Source organism: Vipera ursinii (genome assembly GCF_947247035.1).
Source record: "Vipera ursinii genome assembly, chromosome: 7".
Lineage (NCBI taxonomy): Eukaryota > Metazoa > Chordata > Lepidosauria > Squamata > Viperidae > Vipera > Vipera ursinii.
The window spans coordinates 3225086-3250954 of record NC_139521.1 but is presented as its reverse complement, the minus strand read 5'-3'; the positions used below and the strand labels follow the sequence as shown (position 1 = coordinate 3250954).

At 47.5% G+C, this 25869-nt stretch overlaps 1 protein-coding gene across 3 annotated transcripts; it reads right to left on the bottom strand.

Annotated features, from left to right (window-relative positions):
- Window positions 1-92: 92 nt before the first annotated feature.
- WFS1 (wolframin ER transmembrane glycoprotein) lies at window positions 93-14295 on the bottom strand. 3 transcript variants are annotated; one of them, XR_014493053.1, is made up of 7 exons: window positions 8343-8543; window positions 7266-7410; window positions 4656-4826; window positions 4349-4432; window positions 2840-2991; window positions 535-2417; window positions 93-356 (listed from the first exon to the last, which is right to left on the bottom strand). XR_014493053.1 is itself a non-coding variant. In XM_083367624.1 (7 exons), the coding sequence occupies exons 2-7, from the start codon at window positions 8415-8417 to the stop codon at window positions 606-608; spliced, it is 2439 nt and encodes an 812-aa protein (XP_083223750.1). In that variant the 5' UTR covers window positions 8418-8427; window positions 14162-14295; the 3' UTR covers window positions 93-605. The 3 variants fall into 3 exon arrangements, 2 of the variants coding, with proteins under 2 accessions (XP_083223750.1, XP_083223749.1); XM_083367624.1 differs by adding an exon at window positions 14162-14295 and having other exon boundaries at window positions 93-2417; window positions 8343-8427; XM_083367623.1 differs by having other exon boundaries at window positions 93-2417.
- Between the last annotated feature and the right edge of the window lie 11574 nt (window positions 14296-25869).

The following is a 25869-nucleotide window of genomic DNA, read 5'->3' as shown; positions in this document are numbered from 1 at the left end:
CAAATCATCAAAGGGCCATGTTTGAAGACCCCCTTCTCTACATCAGTTTCTCAAACTGAGCAGCTTTTAAGGTGTGTGGACTTCAACTCCCAGAATTCCACGCTAGCTGAGGAGTTCTGGGAGTTGAAGTCCACAAATCATCAAAGGGCCACGTTTGAAGACCCCCTGCTCTAGAGTACGGTTCTCTGCAGTCCTTGGGGAGAGCAAAGAGAGATAAAAAAAACTCATGCCCACATCAACGTGCTTGTCTCATGGTGCCTGGCACAAGTCGTAAGTTGGAGCTTCTATGCCCAGGCGTCGTCATCACGCGCCCTCAATTTTGACATTATTGCGATGGTTACAGCTGAGAATTTCACCTGTGGAATAAAGTTCGTGTTAACTACTGAGTATACATAGAAGGCAAAGTTGTGTTTTTTTGGCATCTCTAGTTTGATAAGTTAGTTCTCTAGAAAGTCCTTTCAACACGCAGCTGGGCGTTTTTCTAAATATTGTTGTGCAACGCAGGAAAAAAAATATGAGGACCGCATGACGTACCGTGCTAAATGCCATTAGATCAGATTGTGACAGCCAAACAACCGTGTCGGAGCAGGTGTTACAGCCAGAGCTTAATAGGCAATGGACAGGAAAGGGGAGAATAAAAAATTGAAGACGAATCGGAATGCTGTCTGAACGGTGTTCCGCCAGTCGTGCTCTTCTTTGACGTGCCGGCCTGCCGCGGGGAGCTTTGACGGGCAGTTGAGGCAGGAGAGGGCCTTCAGCTCAAAAACCGGCCACTTGCTTCCCAGACGGCCCTCCAGGATGGTGCTGAACTCAACCAGACTGCCTTGCCTCAGGTTCAGCAGCACGTACTTGAACTCATTGCTGGCCTTCAGCACAATGTCCTTGGTTATGTCGTCGTCCTCAGGCGCCCGGTTGCCGTTCCCGCCACTCAGGGGCATGCCTACCGTTATTTCAAATTTATACCGGTCAAACCTCTTGATGTGACAGTTGTGCTTGCTCAAGTACTTCAGCCGACACAGTTCCTCCTCCTCCAGGGTGGTGTTCCTGGGATCACAGTCAGGATACGTTTCTCCGTACAAGCATCTCAGCCAGTCGCCGAGAAAAAAGGGAAGCATATTTATGGCGGACTCGGCGCTGTTCTCAATGCTGGTCACTCGGACGTACTTGAATCGCCCCGTCCAGGTCACCCGATGGCCTTCCAGATGACTGCATAAAATTTGAGTTCGCGCCATGTTGGTTTCCTTCCAAGCCCGGGGCCCACAGACAAACCCGTACTGATTCCACGTCAACGTCGAATTGTAGACCTTCATCCCCTCCGAGCGATAGACGTAAAACCAGCAGAAGAGCACAATGGCAGACAGCCACACCAGAATAAGCTTCACGATTGAGCTCTTGGTAAGGGACTTCACCATCTCGACGGCAGAGACTCTGGCCCGCGTGCACAAGTGGAAGAGCAGAGGAACCCCGCAGAGGAGAAGGGTGACCACAATCTTGGTCAGCTCCAGCGTTACCAGCCATCGCAGGAAGTGAAAAAGACACATCAGCGCAATGCCCAACATTAACACCGGAAGCGCAAACAGGAATAAAAAGTAGCCCACGGAAGCCCGAAGGAGACCAAGGCCGGTGGATTCCCGAAGAATCACAATGAAGAGTTCATACCACATGAAGCAGACCAAGTAAGGAATCAAGTAGCAATAGATCCCCTTAAAGTTCTTCAGTCGTGCCATGCAATAGAAAAGGTAAAAGAGGTACAGGTACAAGAGGCAAGGGACGCTGAGGTTCAGCACCATGACGCTGCCAAGGGGAAGGCTGTAAAATGTTTTACCCAGGAGCTTCACGTAACCCCAGTGGTCGGGGGCCTCCTGCAGTAGGCAGAGGGCCCCCGCAGTCACCTCGGTCAACATGGCCCTTCGCGTGTACAGCTCAACGCTGGTGCCCAAGCTCATATAACTCGTCACCATGAAGAAACCGGAAATGGTGGCCAGCTCGGAGCAGGGCATCCATTCCTTGCTGGCTATCGGGAAGGAGAAGATGACGAAGAGGACCGAGAGTAGGAAGTGGAAGTAGGGCTCCAGGTGATTCCAGCCAAAATTCGCCTCCGCCTCTTCGACATCCAGGTCCGGCTCGAAACGAAGGAGCAGGCTGGTGAGGGTGCGGAAGTTCTCCCACGCTTTGCTATCCTGGAAGACTTTGAGGGTGCAAATCACCATGGAAACGAAAGAAAGGTAGAAGACCACCAGGGGGATGAAGAAGGCAAAGAAGTCGATGGTCAGGTTGCTGAGGATGAAGAAGAAGACCAGGGCGTTGATCTGGTGGGTGGGAACGATGGTGGACAGCCAGTGCATGCCAGCTTTTGAGGCCACCTCTATCATGTGCTCTTTGATCTCCATGATGGCGTGCAGGGGATACTTGATGATCTGGAAAGAGAGGCCGTGGGCGGGTCATCCCAAGCCGCAGAGACGACCAAATCAACCCCCCCCGAGCTGTCGTGATGGGGCCCTTTTGGATGAAACTGGCGGGCTGACTAGGATAGGAAACATACTAAGTTCCTAAACACCACCTGTCAAGGACCTGTTTTGTCCCTTCAGACAAATAACCTGCCGGAAGTGACTGCAAAGGTGTCCTCCAAGTGGCCAGAGGGGCCCAGCTTCACCTCTTTACTCTAGCGGCCAGTCACTGGAGTTCGGAAAGGGCCCAGCTGGGTCGATCTGCCAAGGGGCTGCACCCAAGACCCACGCTTACAATGCTGTCCCTGCTTTGGGGGCTGCACCTCCTCCACCCTCCCTGAGCAAATTGGGGCCGGGGGCGGGGCACACTTGGCATCGAAGCCCACATTCACCTTCTGTCGGAGGGGGAGATCCTCGGGGCTCTTTCCCGTCAGCTCGTCATCATCGTCCTCCTCCTCCTGAGGGACCATACTTGGCGGGATGATGCCCTTGGCGTACCTCTTGGTTATTTCAACAAAGTCGTCCAGGGCCATGGAGTTCTTGGCTGAAAGCGTTGGAGAGGCGGCATTTTAGCAGGTTGCGTGGGCAAGAGGAAAAAGACCGCAACGGCTCGTTCTGGCAAAAGATGCATTTGTTGCTAAAGACTGCCGGAGTTTTCCGGCGCGGTTTTTGTTATAAAAAAAAAATCAAGAGGCCTGAACGGTTCAGAGAGGCTGCCAGGCTGGTTGTCTTTGTGCCGGCCCAGTCTCGCTTGGCACAAACGAAGCGAGAACCCAGAGACGGGTGGGGAATGTTTGTCTGATTTATTATTAAGACTTTGGGTGCCTGTCACAGTTGAAAATGACTCCCACTGGCTGATATGTTTGCTGAGGCTGGGGGTTTTCTGCCCAGAGTGGCACAAAGTGGTTCGCCAAGCGGATGGCGACTCCACGTGTGGGGGCAACCCTCAGCTCAGCCCCTCCTCCCCCCCTCCCCTCCCCTAGGCCTAAGGCATCCTCTGGCAATGGAGAAGTTCTCTGGCAGATTCTGGTTTCTAAAAAAAATGGAAATGCACACAACTGTCACCCCAAAAAATCACTGGAGGGCGGGGTGGGGTGGGGGTATCTCTTAGCGTTTTACTCCAAAACAAAGAAAAAGGTGGCACAGAAAAAAAACTAGCCATGGAGTCACTGCATGAGCTTTCTTAGAACTTCCTCCATTTCTTTTCTTTTCCTTTCCATTCCATTCCATTCCCTATTCTGTTCTGTTCTGTTCCATTCCATTCTGTATTCTGTTCTAAATTCTAATTCTAATTTTAATTCTATTCTATTCTACATTCTATTCTAAATTCTAATTCTAATTTATTCTACTCTACTCTGTCTACTCTACTCTATTCCATTCCATTCTATATTCTATTCTAAATTCTAATTCTAATTCTAATTCTAATCCATTCCATTCCATTCTATATTCTATTCTAAATTCTAATTCTAATCTAATCTATTCTATTCCACTCCATTCCATTCTATATTCTATTCTAAATTCTAAATTCTAATTCTAATTCTATTCCATTCCGTTCCATTCTATATTCTATTCTAAATTCTAATTCTATTCCATTCCATCCCATCATATCACATCACATAACACCACACCACACACCATACCATATCATATATCATTTCATTTCATCTCTGCAACATTTATAACTAACACACACACACACACACGCACAGAGCTATCTTTTTAGAAGCCGTGATTTCTCCGTGGCTTGAATCCGTGCCCACCCCAATTCCTATCCCTCTTGATCCCATGGGGCTCTTCGGCTTTGTCCCAAAGAAGCTAGGATTAATATGGTTCCTCCTGAGCAGAAGGGGGCAGCCGGGTCTAAAGAGGGGAGGGGTTCCCACCCAGGCAGCCCTCCCTACCTTCGCAGCTGACCAGTCTCTCCAGCATCCTTCTTTGCTTCTGAACGGTCTTTGGAAGCGGCCCCGGGCGCTGGTCCCCCTGGCCTGTTCTCAGGATAGGTAGGCGGGTGTGAAGAGTTCAAGTGGGAAGCGGGACACAAAGGGTTAAAACAAAGGAATAACACACACACACGCACCCAGGAAGCCCCCCCTCCTTCCCCAGGGCCAGGAGCCCCACTAATTTGCAGGCCCCGAGGTCATCTAAGCCTGCGCCAACCAACGGAAGCAAAGAAGAATTAAAAGGGGGGGGGTCAAAAAAGACACAGACCCTGGCTGTCCACTTCGCCGACGTTTTCTAGCAGTTCCGAAACAGCCAGTTCCTTTTTCTTCTTTGGATTTAATTTCCAGTAGATGACCAAGGCCGCTTTTCTGATCGCTCTTTCCAGATCAGTCTCGGATAACAGCTGCTTCACCTCTGGCAGGTTTTCCAAAGTGATGCCTCGGGAAGAGAAGGAGGGGGAGGGGGGAAGAAAATTGCAAACGTTAAGATTTGACTGCCCCCAGTTGCACAACCTCGGAGCAGAATGGCTGCTCTAGGCTCCTGGCAGAGTTTTAAGATAGAAAGTAAGATAAGATAACCTTTATTGTCAAAAAAATTTTTTTTACCGTCGGCACAATGGCGCAGCTCAAAAGTGAAATTTAGTTGCCCGCTCTCAAAGTGAAACGCATACGTGACGCACGCCTAAAACATACTACATACAACATATGTATAGTCCCACCCACTCCTACATATACATAACAAATAAACGTTAAACGCTGTCCATCTCGGGTACGTAACGGGAGGGGGAAGCCTGAGAGTTCACAAGGTTAATGCTGTGTGGAACGAAACCATGGCTGAATCTGGATGTTCTGCTGCGGATACCACGGACACCCCTCCTCCCAGAAGGGGACAAGGAAAACAGGTCGTGCAGAGGATGAGTCGTGTCCCAGATAATTTCAGAAGCCCTCTCTTGTTTATATTCTGAGGAACTTTCCCCACTTCCTCCTGGAGGAGATTTTCACCGTGAATCTTAAAGAGCGGGGGGGGGGGGGGGCAAAGACCCTTTTGCCCGTCAGGAGCATCATTTTGCTCCAACTGTTTTGCCATGAAAACTTCACACCTGTCTGCCTGCGTCTCCTTGGGGAAGACGGAAGGAAAGGAAACACGAGGAGAGGCCTTGGGTTGCATGGGACCCAAAAGGGGGAGGGCGGAGGTGGCGCGGGGGGTCCGCTGTGGCTAAGGTGGCTCCATCATTTTCCCCCCGGCATCTTTCTGTTCGTACTAAGGAGGGGGGGGGGTCTGACAGCCCCTCTTCCAGTTGCATCGAAAGAGCTGATGCTCTTCTGAGCTGCACTCCCTTCGTCGGAGGGACAAGAGAGTTGGGACTGATGTTGGATTTAAAACGGACGGGGGATGTAGGGGGGAAGAAAGGGGAGGAGAAGACGGGGTCTCAGCATAGGAATCAGCCAGGCCCATCTTCCCCCCTGCCCCATCACGTCGGCCTGTTCTACCCGGTCAGGCAGGGCAGGGGTGCTGCGGACCCCATCGGTTGAAGAATTCCCACTGGCAGGGCCCCGGAAGACAGCCTTCTCTGTGGTTGCCCCCACTCTGTGGAATCCTCACCCCCAACTGGAGGGAAGGCGGACCCCACCCACCCCTCGCTCAGCTGGCCTTCTGGAAAGGAATTAAAAGGTGGCTCCCTGCTTGGGGCCCACAGAGAAGCAAGCGGCTGTGGGGCTGGTTAGCACCCTGAAAGCCCCCAACCCCTCACTTTTTAAAGGAACTTTTAACATGGAGTTTTAAAATCTTAGCTACTGCTTTTATGTTTTGATATTTTATTTGTAGACCACACAGAGTCCCTCTGTGAGGGAGGGAGGTGGGTGGCCCCAAAATTTGATGGATGGATGGATGGAGAGAGAGAGAGAGAGAGAGAGAAATGGATAGGAGAAAGAGATACAGAGATAGAGATACAAATATGGATGGATGATAGGAGATAAGAGAGATGATAGAGATGGATGTTAAGAGATATAGAGCGAGAGATGATGATGATAGGTAGATAAATAGATAGACAGATGATAGGAGATAGAGAGATGATGATGATAGATTAGATGATAGATAGATAGATAGATAGATAGATGATAGATGTTAGATAAATAGATAGATAGATAGATAGATAGATAGATAGATAGATAGATAGATAGATAGATAGATCAGGATAAACAGATAGATGATATAGATGATAGAAAGATAGATACAGAGATAGATAGATTGATACAGAGATAGAGACATAGATAGATGGATGGATGATAGGAGATAGAGAGATGATGATAGATTAGAAGATAGATACATAGATAGATAGATACATAGATAGGATAGGATAAACTGAGATAGATGATATAGAGATAGATAGAGACATAGATACATGGATGGATGGATGATAGGTGATAGGCAGACAGACAGGAATTATCAACTCAAAATATAGGTAGTCCTCAGGTTACAATCATAGTTGAGCCCAACATTTCTGTTGCTAAGTGAATTTTGCCCCATTTTGCAACCTTTATGCCACAGTCATTAAGTGAATCACTGCAGCTGTCAAGTTAGTCCCACGGCCGTTAAGCAAATCTGGCTCCCTCCCATTGACTTTCGCTTGTCAGAAGGTGGCAAAAGGGGATCGCGTGACAACACACACACCCCCTCGGGGACACCGCCGCGGTCGGAAATACGAACCGCTTGCCAAGCGTTCTGAATTTGGACCGCGTAGCCCCGGGGAACGCTGCAAAGTTCCTCACTGGGAAAAACGGTCCTCAGACGCTTTTTTTTTTCCCAAGCTACAAACGGTCACTAAACGAATGGTTGTAAGTCGAGGACCAGCCGCGTTCGGGAAAGCCTGTTCCTTACCTTTTCCTTCCGCCAAGCAACTGTGCAGCATTTTGAGGGCTTCTTTCTGGCCCTGTTTGGCAGCCGGGATCAACCATTCCACTGCACTGCAGCTGTTCAACTCCTCGTCCTGCTCTTCGGCCAACTTCAAGTAGTGCCTCCCCACCTGTGGGAAGCAGAAATCTCTCTTCACCAGACCGGCCGGCGGCTTCTCCCTCGCCCCGGCCGGCAGCCCAGCGGCGCTCCCCTTGCGGCACCAGCAAGCTCACCGGTGGAACTGGCGGCTTGCACGCCGACAAATTGGGCGTGTGACTCTCTCTTTTCATATCCAGGAAGATTTAAGTCACTTTTTAGATTATCGCCTTCTTGTTTGTATGTACGCCGAGAGCTTCAGCCCCGGACACAAATTCCTTGTGTGTCCAATCACACTTGGCCGATAAAGAATTTCTATTTTCTGTTCCAATTCTATTCCATTCCATTCCATTCTTATACTGTATTCTTCCTATTCCGTTCCATTCCAATATATTTATTCTATTCTATTCTATTCTATTCTATTCTATTCTATTCTATTCTATTCTATTCTATTCTATTCTATTCTATTCTATTCTATTCTATCCCATCCCATCCCATTCCATTCTTTCTACTATTCTGTTCTGTTCTATTTCTATTCTGTTCTATTTCTATTCTGTTCTGTTCTGTTTTGTTATGTTTTATTTCTATTCTATTCTATTCTATTCTATTCTATTCTATTCTATTCTATTCTATTCTATTCTATTCTATTCTATTATTCTATTCTATCCCATCCCATCCCATCCCATCCCATCCCATTCTTTCTACTATTCTGTTCTGTTCTATTTCTATTCTGTTCTATTTCTATTCTGTTCTGTTCTGTTTTGTTATGTTTTATTTCTATTCTATTCTATTCTATTCTATTCTATTCTATTCTATTCTATTCTATTCTATTCTATTCATTATTTTACATTCCATTATTCTATTCTATTCTACTCTACTCTACCCTACCCTACCCTACCCTACTCTATTCTGTATTATTTCTCTAAAAGGATTAATTAAAAAAGGCAACAAAGCATGCAAAATAACCTCTGTCTGCGACTTTGGTTCTCCAGATTTTGCTCTGGCCAACAGCTCTTTGAAACCGGAGTCTGGATCGTCCATCGTGATATCTAGAAAAGCTAGTTGAGAGAGAGATTCCAGTTTTACCCCCAGGCTGACCGTCTCCCCATCACAAGGACAGGAGAGTTCTAGAATCCAGTGGGTCATGAGGAGGGCAAAGCTGACAGCTGGCTGCGGTGTCAATCTGCTCAGCCCGCTGTGCCAGCCTTTGGGGAGGGCTTAGCAGCTTGTGACAGTTGACCTTGGGCAGGGGTAGGCAACCTTGGCTCTTTTATGACTCGTGGACTTCAACTCCCAGAATTCCTCAGCCAGCATGGCTCAGCTTGGAAACCTCTCCCTTTCCCCTCAGCGTGGCTGGCTCAGGAATTCTGGGAGTTGAAGTCCATGAGTCATAAAGCGGCCTAGGCCTAGGCCAGGGGTAGGCAACCTTGGCTGTTTTATGACTCGTGGACTTCAACTCCCAGAATTCCTCAGCCAGCATGGCTCAGCTTGGAAACCTCCCCCTTTCCCCTCAGTGTGGCTGGCTCAGGAATTCTGGGAGTTGAAGTCCACGAGTCATAAAAGAGCCGAGGTTGGCTACACCTGTCCTTGGGTGACACTCCTCGGAAAAGAAGTGTTTGAGAAAAAATTTCCTTAGACAGCACTAACGCAACTTTACACACACACACACACACACACACACACACACACCCGTATTTGTGTATGAAATGACTCCGATCAGGGTTGTCAAAACTGGCGGCCCGCATGCCGGATGTGTCACACACAGGCCACAACCTGCCCCAGCTCCACAAAAGCAAAAATGTTGAGCTACATCACGATATGTCATGTGATGCGGTTGAGTTTGAAACACTTTTATGGCCCTTTTATACCATCACTTTCAATATACAAATATTTAGCTTAGTAATTAGGGAAACAATAGAATAGAATAGAATAGAATAGAATAGAATAGAATAGAATAGAATAGAATAGAATAGAATAGAATAGAATAGAATAGAATAGAATAGAATAGAATAAGGGAATAGAATATAGATAATATAAAATAGAATAGAATACAATAAAATAGAATAGAATAGAATAGAATTAGAATAGAATAGAATAGAATAGAATAGAATAGAATAGAATAGAATAGAATAGAATAGAATAGAATAGAATATGGAATGGAAGAGCATATAGGATAGGATAGGATAGGATAGGATAGGATACATATTGGAATAGAATAGAATAGAATAGAATAGAATAGAATAGAATAGAATAGAATAGAATAGAATAGAATAGAATAGAATAGAATAGAATAGAATAGAATAGAATAAGGGAATAGAATATAGATAATATAAAATAGAATAGAATACAATAAAATAGAATAGAATAGAATAGAATTAGAATAGAATAGAATAGAATAGAATAGAATAGAATAGAATAGAATAGAATAGAATAGAATAGAATAGAATATGGAATGGAAGAGCATATAGGATAGGATAGGATAGGATAGGATAGGATAGGATACATATTGGAATAGAATAGAATAGAATAGAATAGAATAGAATAGAATAGAATAGAATAGAATAGAATAGAATAGAATAGAATAGAATAGAATAGAATAGAATAGAATAAGGGAATAGAATATAGATAATATAAAATAGAATAGAATACAATAAAATAGAATAGAATAGAATAGAATTAGAATAGAATAGAATAGAATAGAATAGAATAGAATAGAATAGAATAGAATAGAATAGAATAGAATAGAATAGAATAGAATAGAATAGAATATGGAATGGAAGAGCATATAGGATAGGATAGGATAGGATAGGATAGGATACATATTGGAATAGAATAGAATAGAATAGAATAGAATAGAATAGAATAGAATAGAATAGAATAGAATAGAATAGAATAGAATAGAATATAGGAATGAAGAATAGAATAGAATAGAACAGAATAGGATGGGATAGAATAGAATAGAATATTACAGAATAGAATAGAATAGAATAGAATAGAATAGAATAGAATAGAATAGAATAGAATAGAATATCTGAAACGGAATGGAATGGAACAGAATAAAAAGAATAATAGAATAGAATAAATATTGGAAAATAGAAGAGAAGAGAAGAGAAAGGCGGGATATAAATGGAATTAAATGGAATTAAAGAATAGAATAGAATAGAAAACTATTGTCAGTTTGAACGTATACTAATTGGCATACATTAAAATGAAATTTCCTAGCGCACAGCTCTCAAACGGTCACCACAAAAGGAGGGAAGGGGAAAAGCATCACTAAAAGTTGTTACGAGGGGTTGTTTTTTTTTAAAAAAAACCAACTCCTGTGGGGGAGGGGGGTGTTTTGGGTGGTGGTCTTCAGCTTCTGCGATGTTTCTGTCCCTGAGCTTCCCAGCTGGGCGCGAGGGGGCCTGGAAGGGATTGAAAAGCGTTCAGCCCAGGCAGGGCATCCAAGTGGTGTGAAAGGGCCCGGCCGGAGAGTGAGGGAGAAGCCCCCCCACCCCCAGGGTCATCTCTGCAAGGTCTGCCTACGAGGGGAGCTTCACGGAGCAGGCCCAGGAAGGTGTCGTTTCCTTTCCTCCCTTCCTTCCTTTCTCCCTCTCCTCCCTCCCTCTTACCTGCCTGCCTCTCCTTTCCTCCCTTTCTGTCCCTCCCTCCCCTTCCTCCCTTCTTCCTTCCTCCCTCTGCCCCTCCCTCCCTTCCACCCTTTCCTTTCCTCCCTTCTTCCTTCTTTCCTTCCTGTCCCTCCCTCCCTTTTCTTCCTTCCTGTCCCTCCCCTTCCTTCCTGTCCCTCCCTCCCTTTCCTCCCTTCTTCCTTCCTCCCTCTGCCCCTCCCTTCCACCCTTTCCTTTCCTCCCTTCTTCCTCCCTTCCTTCCTCTCCCTCCCTTTTCTTCCTTCCTCTCCCTCCCCTTCCTTCCTATCCCTCCCTCCCCTTCCTCCCTTCTTCCTTCCTCCCTCTGCCCCTCCCTCCCTTCCACCCTTTCCTTTCCTCCCTTCTTCCTTCTTTCCTTCCTGTCCCTCCCTCCCTTTTCTTCCTTCCTCTCCCTCCCCTTCCTTCCTGTCCCTCCCTCCCTTTCCTCCCTTCTTCCTTCCTCCCTCTGCCCCTCCCTTCCACCCTTTCCTTTCCTCCCTTCTTCCTCCCTTCCTTCCTCTCCCTCCCTCCCCTTCCTCCCTTCTTCCTTCCTCCCTCTGTCCCTCCCTCCCTTCCACCCTTTCCTTTCCTCCCTTCTTCCCTCCTCCCTTCCTTCCTCTCCCTCCCTCCCTTTTCTTCCTTCCTCTCCCTCCCCTTCCTTCCTCTCCCTCCCTCCCTTTCCTCCCTTCTTCCTTCCTCCCTCTGCCCCTCCCTCCCTTCCACCCTTTCCTTTCCTCCCTTCTTCCTCCCTTCCTCCTCCCTCCCTCCCCTTCCTCCCTTCTTCCTTCCTCCCTCTGCCCCTCCCTCCCTTCCACCCTTTCCTTTCCTCCCTTCTTCCTTCCTCCCTTCCTTCCTCTCCCTCCCTCCCTTTTCTTCCTTCCTCTCCCTCCCCTTCCTTCCTCTCCCTCCCTCCCTTTCCTCCCTTCTTCCTTCCTCCCTCTGCCCCTCCCTCCCTTCCACCCTTTCCTTTCCTCCCTTCTTCCCTCCTCCCTTCCTCTCCCTCCCTCCCTTTTCTTCCTTCCTCTCCCTCCCCTTCCTTCCTGTCCCTCCCTCCCTTTCCTCCCTTCTTCCTTCCTCCCTCTGCCCCTCCCTCCCTCCCACCCTTTCCTTTCCTCCCTTCTTCCTTCCTTCCTGTCCCTCCCTCCCTTTCCTTTCCTCTGCCCCTCCCTCCCTCCCTCCCTTTCCTCCCTCCTTCCTTCCTCTCTCCCTCCCTCCCTTCTATATGCCACCCATCTTGCTCTAGAGGACGCCAGGAAAACTCCACCAGAAGATCCTGGCTGGGCCAAATGTCTCCTGGAGGTTTACTTTGAGCGCGTAACTCTCCCGACTGCTGGCCCTTTTAAGGCTGTGTTGGGACAGGCTGTTTTCCAGCCCAGCAACCCCCCCCCACACACTCAGCTTCTCCTTCCTAAGGGGAGCCCGGCCCCCTCCGCCCTCCCTCCCTCCCTCCGCAGAGGCATCAGCGGCAGCTGCTCAATCCAGTCAGGAGGCTGGAGGGGTGGGCCCAACTGCCCGGTCATCTCTTTTAGCACCTTTCCCCCCCCCTCAGAACCACGCCCATCCTGGGGGGGAAGGGGGAGGGCTCATGTAAGATAAGATATAAAATATAAAATATAAGATATGATATGATATAAGATATAAGGTAAGATATAAGACATAAAATATAGATATAAGGTAAGATATAAGATATAAGATATGATATAAAAAAATATAACAGATATAAGATATAAGGTAAGATATAAAAAGAAGATAAAAGATATAAGATATAAAAAAGAAGATATAAGATATAAGAAGATATAAGATATAAGGTAAGAAATAAGATATAATATATAAGATATATGATATAAAATATGAGATAAGATATAAGATAAAAGATAAGATAAAAGATATGATATAAGGTAAGATATAAGATAAAAGATATAAGATATAACATATACATTATGATATAAAATATAAGATATATGGTATGAGATATAAGGTAAGATTTAGAAGGCCAGATCCTGAAGCGGAAACTCAAATCCTTTGGCCACCTAATGAGAAGGAAGGACTCACTGGAGAAGAGCCTCATGCTGGGAAAGGTTGAGGGCAAGAGAAGAAGGGGACGACAGAGCATGAGGTGGCTGGATGGAGTCACTGAAGCAGTAGGTGTGAGCTTAAATGGACTCCAGAAGATGGTAGAGGACAGGAGGGCCTGGAGGAATGTTGTCCATGGGGTCGCGATGGGTCGGACACGACTTCGCAACTAACAACAACATATCTATATCTATATATCTATATCTATGTCTATCTATATATCTATATCTCATTGGCCACCTAATGAGAAGGAAGGACTCACTGGAGAAGAGCCTCATGCTGGGAAAGGTTGAGGGCAAGAGAAGAAGGGGACGACAGAGAATGAGGTGGCTGGATGGAGTCACTGAAGCAGGAGGCGTGAGCTTAAAGGGACTCCAGAAGATAGTAGAGGACAGGAAGGCCTGGAGGAACGTTGTCCATGGGGTTGCGATGGGTCGGACACGACTTCCCAGCTAACAACAACAACAACAACATAAGGTAAGATAGAAGGTAAAATATAAAAGATATAAGATATAAGGTAAGATATAAGATGAGATATAAGATATAAAGTATGAGATATAAGATATAAAAAATAAGATGAGACATACCATATACCATGAGATACATGGTAAAGACATAAGGTCAGATAACATTGTCTTTTTGTTTGTTTTTTTGACCGTGGGCAGAAGGGCACAGCTCAAAACTGAAATGTAGTCGCCCACTCTCCAACTGAAGCACCTACACCATGCTGTTTACAACCTACCTAGGGACGGCTCCCACACACACACACGCACCCCCCTACATATAGAGATGCGCTTTTCGCAAGCTGCGGGCACGGCCCCCCCCCCCTTTCGGCGCTGGAGCCAGAGAGCGCCTCGGCCAGATTCTCCGGCGACCCCCGCCCAGCCCGGCCAGGACGCGGACGCGCAGCAGCTTGGCGGGGACGCGCAGCCGAGAAGGCGGCGGCGGCTGCGGCTGCTGCGGAGCCCGCCAGGAAGAGACGCCGGGCCCGGGGAGGCGCGGCCCGCCCTGCTCTGGCCCCGGCCGGGCCTTTCGGCAGCGGAGAGAGACCCCCGCCCGTTCGCCCTCCTTGCCTTGTCTGCTGCTGCTGCTGCTCGGCTGCCGGGCCAGGCTCGCCGCCTGCCTGCCTGCCCGCCGCCCTGGCCCTGCTGCGGCTGCCCTGCGCGGACGGGAAGGAGGCGAGCGGGATCCCCGGGGAGGAGCCGCGGCTGGGCAGCTCGTCCCTCCCCGGCCGGGACTGCCCTCCTGCCGGGCGGGACGGGGCGGGCAGACGGCGGAGCCTTGCAGCCCGAGGGAGGAGGGGGCAGCCTTCTCTCTCTCTCTCGGGGCGGGGGTCCCTCCCTCCTCCTCCTCCTCCTCCTCTCCCGGGACCCTGGTGGTCCCCCCTCCTCCCCAAAAGACCCCCGCCTCAATCTGCCCTCCCTCGGCTGGGTTGGGCAGACGCCCCCCTGGCCCGGGCTCCCCCTGCGCCGCTCCCCACCGGCGCCCCGTCTTCTCTTCCCACCCCCCCAAAGTGCAAAAGCTGCATTTTTTATATATATATTTTAATCCCATTTATCTCCCGCCCTTCTCCGAAGACTCAGGGCGGCTTACAATCTTAAGAAGCACAAATCAAATGTGCTTAGCAGTAGCCTTGGTTCTATGCATATGCCTGCTTATTAGGGCTTTCTGGGGGCCCCCCAAGCAGCATTATTACAAAGTCAGCTTATTGCCCCCAACAATCTGGGTCCTCATTTTTTATTTTATTTTTTTATTTTTTTTTATTTTAATTCCATTTATATCCTGCCCTTCTCCGAAGACTCAGGGCGGCTTACAATCTAAAGCACAAATCAAATGTGCTTAGCAATAGCCTCCATTCTATGCATATGCCTGCTTTATTAGGGCTTTCAGCCCCCCCCCCCCCAGCAGCATTTTTACAAAGTCAGCTTATTGCCCCCAACTATCTGGGTCCTCATTTTTTATTTTATTTTTTTTAATTTTAATTCCATTTATATCCCGCCCTTCTCCAAAGACTCAGGGCGGCTTACAAGCTTAGCAGTAGCCTTCATTCTATGTATAGGCCTGCTTATGAGGGCTTTCACACACACACACACCAAGCAGCATTATTACAAAGTCAGCTTAATTGCCCCCAACAATCTGGGTCCAACAATCTGGGTTTACGACGTTTCAGAAGAAAAAGCCAAGAAACCGCGTTAAGAAGTCTTCAGCCTTGGAATCCTGCTTCGTTTTGGTCACCACGATGAGAAAAAAAAAAAGAGGTTTGAGACTCTGGAAAGAGTGCAGAGAAGAGCAACCAAGAGGATGAGGGGACTGGAGGACAAAACACATAAGGAACGGTGGCTGGAACTGGGAATGTCTCGTTTAATGAAGAGAAAGACGAGGGGGGACAATATGGCAGTGTTCCAGTATCTCAGGGGCTGCCCCAAAGAAGAGGGAGTCAAGCTATTCTCCAAAGCGCCCGAAGGCAGGAGAAGAAACAATGGATGGAAACTAACCAGAGAGAAGCAACCTGGAACTTAACGAGAAACTTTCTGACAGTGAGGACAATTAATTAATTAGTGATAATTAGAGGACTAAAAGGGACGCGGTGGCTCAGTGCATTAGGACGCTGAGCTTGTCAATCAGGTCAGCAGTTTGGCGGGTCGAATCCCGAGTGCCGCGTAGCAGAGTGAGCGCCTGTTACTCATCCCAGCTTCTGCCAACCTAGCAGTTCGAAAGCACGTAAAAATGCAAGTAGAAAAATAGGGACCACTCCGGTGGGAAGGTCACAGCGTTCCGTGCGCCTTTGGCGTCTAGTCATGCCGGCCACATGACCACGGAGACGTCCTCGGACAAGCGCTGGCTCTTCGGCTTTGAAACGGAGATGAGCACCGGCCCCTGGAGTCGGAAACGACTGGCACGCATGTGCGGGGGAACCTTTACCTTTACCTTAGTTTAATGAAGAGAAGGACGACAGGATAGCAGTGTTCCAGTATCTCAGGGGCTGCCCCAAAGAAGAGGGAGCCAAGCTATTCTCCAAAGCGCCTGAAGGCAGGACCAGAAGCAACAGATGGAAATTTAACCAAAGAGAGAAGCAACCTGGAACTAAGGAGAAACTTTCTGACAGTGAGGACAATTAATTAGTGATAATTAGAGGACTAGAGGCCAAAACATATAAGGAACGGTTGCAGGAATTGGGAATGTCTAGGTTAATGAAGAGAAGGATGAGGGGTGACATGACAGCAGTCTTCCAATATCTCAGGGGCTGCCCCAAAGAAGAGGAGGGGGTCAAGCTGTTCTCCAAAGCGCCCGAAGGCAGGACAAGAAGCAACGGATGGAAACTCATCAAGGAGAGAAGCAACCTGGAATTAAGGAGAAATTTCCTGACAGTCAGAACAATTAACCAGTGGAACAACCCGCCTCCAGAAATGGTGAACGTTCCAACACTGGAAGTTTTTAAGAAGAGACTGGACAACCGTGTTTGAAATGGCATAGGGTTTCCTGCCTGAGCAGGACTAGAAGACCTCCAAGGTCCCTTCCAGTTCTATTCTGATTTCTGCTACTATCATCATCATCATTGTAAAGTCGCGTGCTTCACATAGAGACGGACACAGGGCTGGGGTAAAGATGAGTTTATTCTGAACAGAACGAACTGGGGAAAACAGGGAAGCCTGGCGTCTATTTGTACCTGCCCAGGTGGATGGCATCCAATCAGTTCAAACCTGGGCTTCCTGCCAGTGCAGGTGACAATGGGTGTAGATCCTGGCTTCCCACCAGGCTGACCATGCCTGGGGCTGTCAACAGCTTAACTCATTAGGCTTATCCTGAGTGAGCAGTTATCGCCCAGAGCTGTCCAACCCCTCTGCTGATCTGCACCATCAGCCTCCTGCTGTGCTGTCCTTTGTGTATGCTGGGAGGCATACACTGCAATCATCATCAAAAAAATCCTCACCTTATAAAGGCAAAATCCTGATTGAAATTCCTGCATAGTCTTGGTCGCACACTGCTAACGCTACAGCAGACAAGATTGTCCCCGCCTACTTTTTTAGCCAAGCTCGAGGAATTGACAGCATTGAGTAAGGAAAAAAATAATAAAGTAGTTCCCCGTTTTTTTAAAAATATATATATATATGTTTAATTAGCTTTATTTACAGAGCAGTTTTTCAGTCTCCCACAGGGCCTAGATAGCATCAGGCAAGAATGCCAGTTATAAAAAGAGAACCGATATTGAAACTTAAAAAGGAGAACCAGGCTGGGCCACACCGAAGCAGTTTCTGCCCAGGGCTCTGCTCCTCAGAAGTAGCCCCGTTGGTCTCTCCGCATCCCATGATTTTGATGACAAGGCCACTCTCTTACTGCCTTCTGCAAAAAAGACAAAAAAGCCACGGAGGTCAGAAGGGGCCCTTGTAGTTATAAGCCACCCCTCCCTTCGTGAAATCCACCCAGCTCTCCCAGGAGGGTCCATGGGGTCAAAGGCTTCTCCTACTAGGCCCGGGAAGGACCTGATCCCTCCACTCTGTCCTGGCAAGAGCGAGTATCGCCAGTCTCCAGACCGTCGCCACTGTCCCAAGCGTTGTGGTCAGTACTCACTGGTCATCCCTGAAGTCCAGGTTTTCATTTGAGGGCAGCGTGACAATGATTTTAGGAATCTCCCACCGCCTCCTCGGAGCGGATGCTGCAAGGGAGGGAGAAATGTATGCATGCTCGCATGTCTAAAGCAAAGCGAATGAAAGAGGGAAAGGTGGGATTCCCATGGGGTGCCTAGTAATAATACGGGCATCCAACTGAAGCACGGGCCCCATTGCTCTGAGCCGGTAGGACCAGCCCCTTCTGCCCCACTGCCTGCCAGAGGTCGGAGGAGCTGGCGGTGCAAGCTTCTATCTACATATTTGCAAACCCCAGGAAGCCACAATGCCTCCCACCCCACCGGTGCCAGTTGCCTCAAAGTGCCAGCACTGCCACAGAGCTCTCATCTCTCTGGTTTTATCCCTGTGTTTTAAATGATTACCACCCTGTTTCCCCGAAAATAAGCCTTAAATGTGTCTTTTGGAGCAAAAATTCATATAAGACCTGGATCTTATTTTCAGGGAAATACCGGTACGCGTTGTTGAGGTCTGTCGTTTATTTTAAATCAGCGGCTCCCCACCTTTTTCTATACCCCGCGCCCCTAGAAGGCTTCGGATATATTCTCGCACCCCTTAACAAAAGTTCGAAGCAACGGCAATGAATTACGTATGCACGCTATAATTTTGAAAACCCAACTTTTTGCAACCAGGGGGGGTGCGCGAGCACCCCTGGTTGGGAACCCCTGTATTAAACGAATGCAAGAAATTTGTCCTCCCCCCCCCTATTTTTGGCTTACTGCTGCAAAGGTGAGAGGATGAGATAATAATAATAAACCTTTATTGGCTCAGTGGGTTAGGACGCTGAGCTTGTCGATCAGAAAGTCGGCAGTTTGGCGGGTCGAATCCCGAGTGCCGCGTAACAGAGTGAGCGCCTGTTACGCGCCCCAGCTTCTGCCAACCTAGCAGTTCGAAAGCAGGTAAAAAATGCAAGTAGAAAAACAGGGACCGCTCCGGTGGGAAGGTAACAGCGTTCCGTGCGCCTCTGGCGTCTAGTCATGCCGGCCACATGACCACGGAGACGTCCTCGGACAAGCGCTGGCTCTTCGGCTTTGAAGTGGAGATGAGCACCGGCCCCTAGAGTCGGAAACGACTAGCACGCGTGTGCGGGGGAACCTTTACCTTTACCTTTATTGTCAAAGTACAACATGTGTACATTGAGATTAACTGAGCCTCCCCCCAAACGTGCTCTCTCCCCCCAACACACAGTGACAACAAACCCTCCATCCCACCACACTATGTGAACCAACTACACCACACACCGGCCTCCCAAGTCAATTCTGCATAAGATTATGTCCCATTCAAAAGCCTAACAGCCCACGGGTAAAAGCTGTTTTTCAGCCTGTTGGTACTATATTCCTATATCTCCTACCGGATGGTAGGAGAGTAAAGAGATACCGTCCAGATAGAAAATGAAATAAATAAAAATGCTTTTGGCAGGCAACAGCCCAATCCATTCGGCACTCTGAGCCTCACAATATTCAGGATTTCTGGCAGAAGACGCTGCTTCTGTTACCTTTTTCTCCCAGCCTCTTCGTCCTGGCTTTGGACGTTGCGGTCCTTGTTGAGGTCGACGGAGCTGCTTCTTCCTGGTGCTGGCGCTGGTGAGTTCTCACTTGAGCTGGCAAAACAGGAAAAATATAGGAAGGCTGGGAAGGAAACAAAACAAAACAAAACATAAGGAAGCATGCTCTCCTTTGCACCTGTTCCAAAGCTTTCCCCATTGTTTTAAAAAGTGAAAAGAATTTGGATTGATTTAATTGGGGGAAAGAATGCTTGTTGGTTAATTTTTTTCCAAATAAAGACAGACACGCTGATCTCTGATCCTCGTCCTATTGACCAGAGAGTCAATGTCTACAAGTATAAAGCCTTAGTGCATCCAGTTTTGGTCACCACCTTACCAAAATGTTGTTGAGACTTTGGAAAAAGTGCAGAGAAGAGCAACTAGGATGATTAAAGGCCTGGAGACTAGAACATATGAAGAACGGTGGCGGGGTAGGGTGACATGATAGCAGTCTTCCAATATTTGAAAAGGGGGGGGGGGGGTCAAAGTATTTCCCAAAGCTCCTGAAGGCAGGAAAAGAAACAATGGACGGAAACTAACCAGGGAGAGAAGCAACCTGGAATTAAGGAGAAACTTCCTGACAGTGAGGACAATCGACCAGTGGAACAGCTTGCCACTAGAAGTTGTGGGTGCTCCATCACTGGAGGTTTTTAACAAGAGACTGGATAGTCACTTGTCTGAAATGGTCCAGGGTCTCCTGCTTGAGCAGGGGGCTGGACTAGAAGACCTCCAAAGTCCCTTCCAGCTTTATTCTGACTGATGGGTTGATTGACTGATTGAAATGGTATAGGATCTCCTGCTTGAGCAGGGGGCTGGACTAGAAGACCTCCAAGGTCCCTTCCAACTCTATTCTGATTCGACTCTTTAATGCTTGCCATTAAACCAACATTAAACAATGGCTGTCCCCACACATGGAAGTCACAGGGCAGAATGGGGAAGTCCCTTTTCTTTCTCCTCCATGTCCCTGCAAAGGATCCTCCAAACACTCAACCATTTCCATGAAAGGGCCCATCTGGATTTTATGGGTCCCCTTCTGCGGCTGCTGGCCGGGCAGAGACCAGGCTGCTGCCCTGGCTCTCTAACCCGCAGCCTTCCCAGGCACCATTCTTGAAATAGGAACAGGAATATAATGTACCTTCTGGTTCCTCTTCTTTCCTTTGACAGCACCCCATGTTCTTCGTGGTTAAAAAGAAGTGTAATGGCTGGAGCCCTGAAGGCCTTCTGGACAGTGAGTGACAGCAAAGCCTCCAATCGGCTGAAGGGAGCCCCCCACCACAGGAGGGAATCCTAGCTGTGATTGGTCGCTGGGAGAGGGGAAGGGGGAGGTTCCTTGTTTCCCGCCTTTTTTTCCTCTCCCTGTAGGCTGGGAGACTAGGCCGAAGCCTGCGGGGCTAAAAATGGCAAAGGCCTCATAAAGAGAGCAAAAGGTCCCTCAGGCAAAGGAACCATGGGGAACCTTTAAGGGGAGAAAATCACAAAAAGTTGGGCCTGAGCACATGGGAAGCCCCTCGCCAAGCCTCCCCAACAAAGGAGTTGGGCCTGCGTGGGAAGCCTCTTCCCACCAAAATGGCGAAGGCCCAGAAAAAGAGGAAAAGTTCCCTCAGGGAAAGGAACCAGGGGAGATTTTAATGGGACAAAAGGACAAAAAGCCCCATGGGCCCATTGTGGGATCTGTGCTTAATGCACAGATAGTGGTTACCAGTCCCCTTGTCACTCCCCAGAAACAGTATCCCCAACCAAAAGCTGCTGAAACGGGGATCCCAGAGGTTATTTGCAAACTTAGAAAAGGAAGGTGTAGCTAGTCCTCGACTTACAACAGTTCACTTAGTGACCGTTGAAAGTTTGAAAAAAAAAAGTGACTTCGGACCGTTTTCCACAGCAACGCCCGTTGCAGCATTCACACGGTCATGTGATCAAAATCCAGATGCTTGGCAACTGGCATGTACTTACGACGGTTGCAGCCTCCCGGGGTCACGTGATCCCCTTTTGACCTGACAGGCAAAGTCAATGGGGGAAAGCCAGATTCACTTAACAACCAGGTTCCTAACGTATCGGCTACAGTGATTCACTTAGCAACTGTGGCAAGAAAGGTCTTAAAGTGAGGCAAACCCCACGGAACAAACGTCTCACTTAACAGAAATTTGGGGGTCAGTTGTGGTCGTCAGTCGAGGACTACCTGTATTCTAAATAAACCAGTAAACTCCTTTAATATCCCCTCCAGGCCCATTCTGACCTCGTATGGCAGAATTTACAGGCTAGAGAATTTATCCAAGCCTGGTCTGGGTTTTATTTTTTTGCCTCCGTTCTTGAGCAAAACACACACCATGAATTGTTTGTTTGGGTCGGGACTATCCCAAGCCTCAGGGCCTTTTTAGCTTCTCTAGCCCCAGGCAAGGAAACCGGGTTTACTGATGCGGGTTTCACGGTGGGAGGATGGGACCAAAAATATCTCCTGAGTTGTCCCAAAGGTGCTTTTTTTTCAGGAGGCAACTGGACTTCCGTGTCTTTCTTTTGAAGACATTTCGCTTCTCAGCCAAGAAGCTTCCTCAGCTCTGACTAGATCAGGGGTAGGCAACCTCGGCTCTTTTATGACTCATGGACTTCAACTCCCAGAATTCCTGAGCCAGCTTGGCTGGCTCAGGAATTCTGGGAGTTGAAGTCCATGAGTCATAAAAGAGCCGAGGTTGCCTACCCCTGGACTAGATGGTGGGGAGTGGAAGGATTTATATTGCTCGCAGACAGCTGGTCACTTGCATTCCTTTTAGAGAATCGTTGAAACCATTTTGGAGATTTACCTGGGTAAAGCTGACTCTTTAAAGCCGTGGTGGCGAACCTATGGCACGGGTGCCACAGGTGGCACGCAGAGCCCTCTCCGTGGGCACGTGCGCCATCGCCCCAGTCCTAGGCCTTCAGCTGGGTTTTATAAAACCTTTTCGCTTTAGGCCTCTGCCGCCATGTGCAAAAAAAAGGTTCTATCAATCAATCAATTTCAAGTTCTCACGAAAAAAAAAAATCTTGGAAAGTTGGAATTGATTGATTGAGCTTTTTAGTCCCACCCAGTCTGCCGTTACCACCGCAGCCACGCCCACCTAATGAGCCACGCCCACCCAATTGGCCATACCCAACCAATTGGCCACACTCACCCAATTGGCCATGCCCACCCAGCACCCAACAATACATAAATGGGTTTTGGGTTGCAGTTTGGGCACTCGGTCTCTAAAAGATTCGCCATCACTGCTTTAAAGGAATGCAAACGCTTCAGGAAGTGTGTTTTACAGCCCACAAAGCACGTATGGCTGTCACAAAAAGTGACACCATCATCCTTGCATTCACAAGATCACAATCTGGGTGCTTGGCGACTTGTTCACGCTTACATCTGGTCGTCAAGCGCCCTCTGTGTCACGTGATCGCTATTTGCCATCTTCTCTGCCAGCTTCCCCAGAAAATCAATGGGGAAGCCAGCAGGAAAGGTTGCAAGCTACTGTCGCTTGCTGAGAGACTCTCCACATCCTTTTTTGGACACAACTGAGATTTTGAGATTTACTATCACCCTTTCTAGTGCTTTATTTGTAGCAGCTTGCAGCTCACACTTCCTAAACCAAACCGTGGGTCTGTGCCAGGGGAGAGATTAGATGAAGCTATGATGGCTTCCTCTGCAAAAGCACTAAGTAACTGTTGCTATGTTGTCTTTCATTAGGCAGCCCGCTAGTCCTCATGGGACACTTCGAAGAAACTTTCTATTCTTCCTTCGCACAGAAGCCATGCCCTGTGGGCTTGAAGGAGCTGCGAAGAAGCACCAGGTTTTTCTTATGTGACATGGCAAAAAGTACCTTACATGCTTTTTATGTCCTTCGGTTTAAGAACACTTTGCAGAACTTTTAAACCTTATGAGGTTTGAGTTAAAGTGGCACAAACCACGGGCAACATGTCTAACTCTCAAGTAACCTAATGGAATTGGTTGCATCTGATGTCCTCGCGGGGTTTGTTGTTTTAGGAGAAAAAATTACAGTGATTATAAACAGGGCGTGATCAGCATCTGCTCCGTCGATATGGAATTTATATTTCTCACCTTGTATTTTTCTTTCTTCGTCTTTCTGTGTGCCCTGGTATGCTTTTATTTTTCTGGATGCCAAGAAATGACTTACAAGCACGAAGGTAAGCAATTCTTAGTTCTTGGCTGTTCCTATTCTTTGAATGCTAGTTTTGCTCTTGTTTTATCTCTCTCTGGCTTATTAATTCGAAGCAGTGGGCGATTCTGGGCCCTTTTGCATTAGTCAAGTCCAATAACAGCTCCTAGTGTCAGAATCCATTTATATCACATTCATAAATGTATGTTTAAAACATTATCCCCCCCCCCTATGGATTCTGCCATCTCCCGAGGAAGGAGGAGCATATGTGGATTCAGCCTGCCTTAGGTTATTTCAAAGACCAAGGGAACCTTTTGAACTGGGGGGATCAAAAGGGAGGGTTAGGGAAGGAGGCATCTGGCCTGTGTCTCCATTTGAATCTGTAGAGGAAGAAGGCAATAACCATAAAGATTCAAAGTTCCTTTTTTCCCAGGAAAGGGATGACACGAAGTAAAATGATGGGGGGCTGATCAAATGGGGTTGAGGGAAAGGGGGGTTGAACCGGGTACCCTTTATAAAATTTCAATTTGTAAAACAATACTAAGTCCTGTCTTGTATTCCCTCAACCAAGCATGTCCTAGTAAAGATTCCTTTTGGATTAGAACTGACTCCAAGAGTTTTTGTCTTCCTAAGATGTGGTTTGGGGTGGGTCCTGACACCTAGGAGAGCCATCTTTAGTCTTTCTTAGGTGTGAAAGGCCTGCAGCAGAAAATACATGCGGTCATATTATCAATATTGATACCAATTCTTAGTTGTGAAATAGGAGAAAAACAATGGAAAGAGCTTAGAAATCTAAACAGAAATTGTCGTCTTCTGATTTATACCTTAATAATCTCTGTAATATGACCTTGAGATGCATCCTCAAATTGTAATGTACCTGAGATTTTTTTCCCACCTTTTTTTTGGCATTTTTTTAAATCACAAAGTTTAGGGAAACAGCTACTTGCTCTCTTAAAGTAAAAGCAGCAGAGTGCGGTGCTTTTAAAGTGGCTGATGTTTAAAGTGCCAGCAGTCACTCTTACATTAATGAGGCTTATGAGATGGCAGAAAGCAAAGAAGAACTAAAGAGCCTCTTGTTGCGGGTGAAGAAGGAGAGTGCAAAACTTGGGTTGAAACTTAACATTAAGAAAACCAAGATCATGGCATCCGGCCCTCTCAATTCCTGGCAAATAGATGGGGAAGAAATGGAGTTAGTGACAGATTTTATTTTCCTGGGCTCCAAGATCACTGCAGATGGGGACTGTAGCCAAGAAATTAAAAGACGCTTGCTCTTTTAAGCCATGGCAAACCTAGACAGCAGACTAAAAAGCAGAGACATCACCCTGTCAACAAAAGTGCATATAGTCAAGGCTATGATCTTCCCAGTTGCAATGTATGGCCGTGAAAGCTGGACCATAAAAAAGGCTGAGCGCCAAAAAATTGAGGCCTTTGAACTATGGTGCTGGAGAAGACTCCTGTGAGTCCCTTGGACTGCAAGGCGATCAAACCGGTCGGTCCTAGAGGAGATCAACCCTGACTGCTCTTTCGAAGGCCAGATCCTGAAGCTAAAACTCAAACACTTTGGCCACCTAATGAGAAGGAAGGACTCACTGGAGAAGAGCCTCATGCTGGGAAAGATTGAGGGCAAGAGAAGAAAGAGACGACAGAGAACGAGGTGGCTGGATGGAGTCACTGAAGCAGTAGGTGTGAGCCTCAATGGACTCCAGAAGATGGTGGAGGACAGGAAGGCCTGGAGGAACGTTGTCCATAGGGTCGCGATGAGTCGGACACGACTTCGCAGCTAACAACAACATGAAATGGCCAGATTAAAGCTTCCGGGACATCTGCTTTCCTGACGTTGCCCTACTGTGAAAAGAAAATCTGAAGGTACAAAGACAGATCGCCGAAACTTCCAGCAGAAAGACGGATGGATTCAGGTACAGTGGCAATGAGTGCACAGGTGAAGACCTAAGAAAAAAAAGGGACAGATTGCCATGGAGAAAATGTCTGTATGGTAACTAGGAGTTGAAAACAACTTGATAGTACATAATCACTCAATCATAACAGAATCTTGAAAGCTTGATTGTGCTGTACGCCCTCCTCTGTCTTATAGTTCAGTGAATTAGGGAGGTGTTTGTTTTGGGTGTTTTCAGATATTATCAGTCTGTTGTAGACTCAAAACACCCACCCATCTTCCTCTCTTGATGACGGCTCCCGCATTACTATGTTGTCATCTATGTTACTCTCTGCTTACATCTTGGAAGAACCAACAGGACTTTATGGGCGATCCCACTGGGAAGAGCCTCTATTTTTATTCATTATTGAATTTATTTATTAAATTTATAAAATTTATATGTAGACCATCTCTTTGTTCGAGGCGACTTTAGGTGGCTCGACCTCCCTCTTGCTTTGAATGGAAGTGGCTTCGGAGTGAGAAGAATCGCTACCTGTTCAGATCTTTCTAACACGCCAATTTCTTCGTATTTCAGATGCATGTTGTGGGGATATATTTTGGATCTG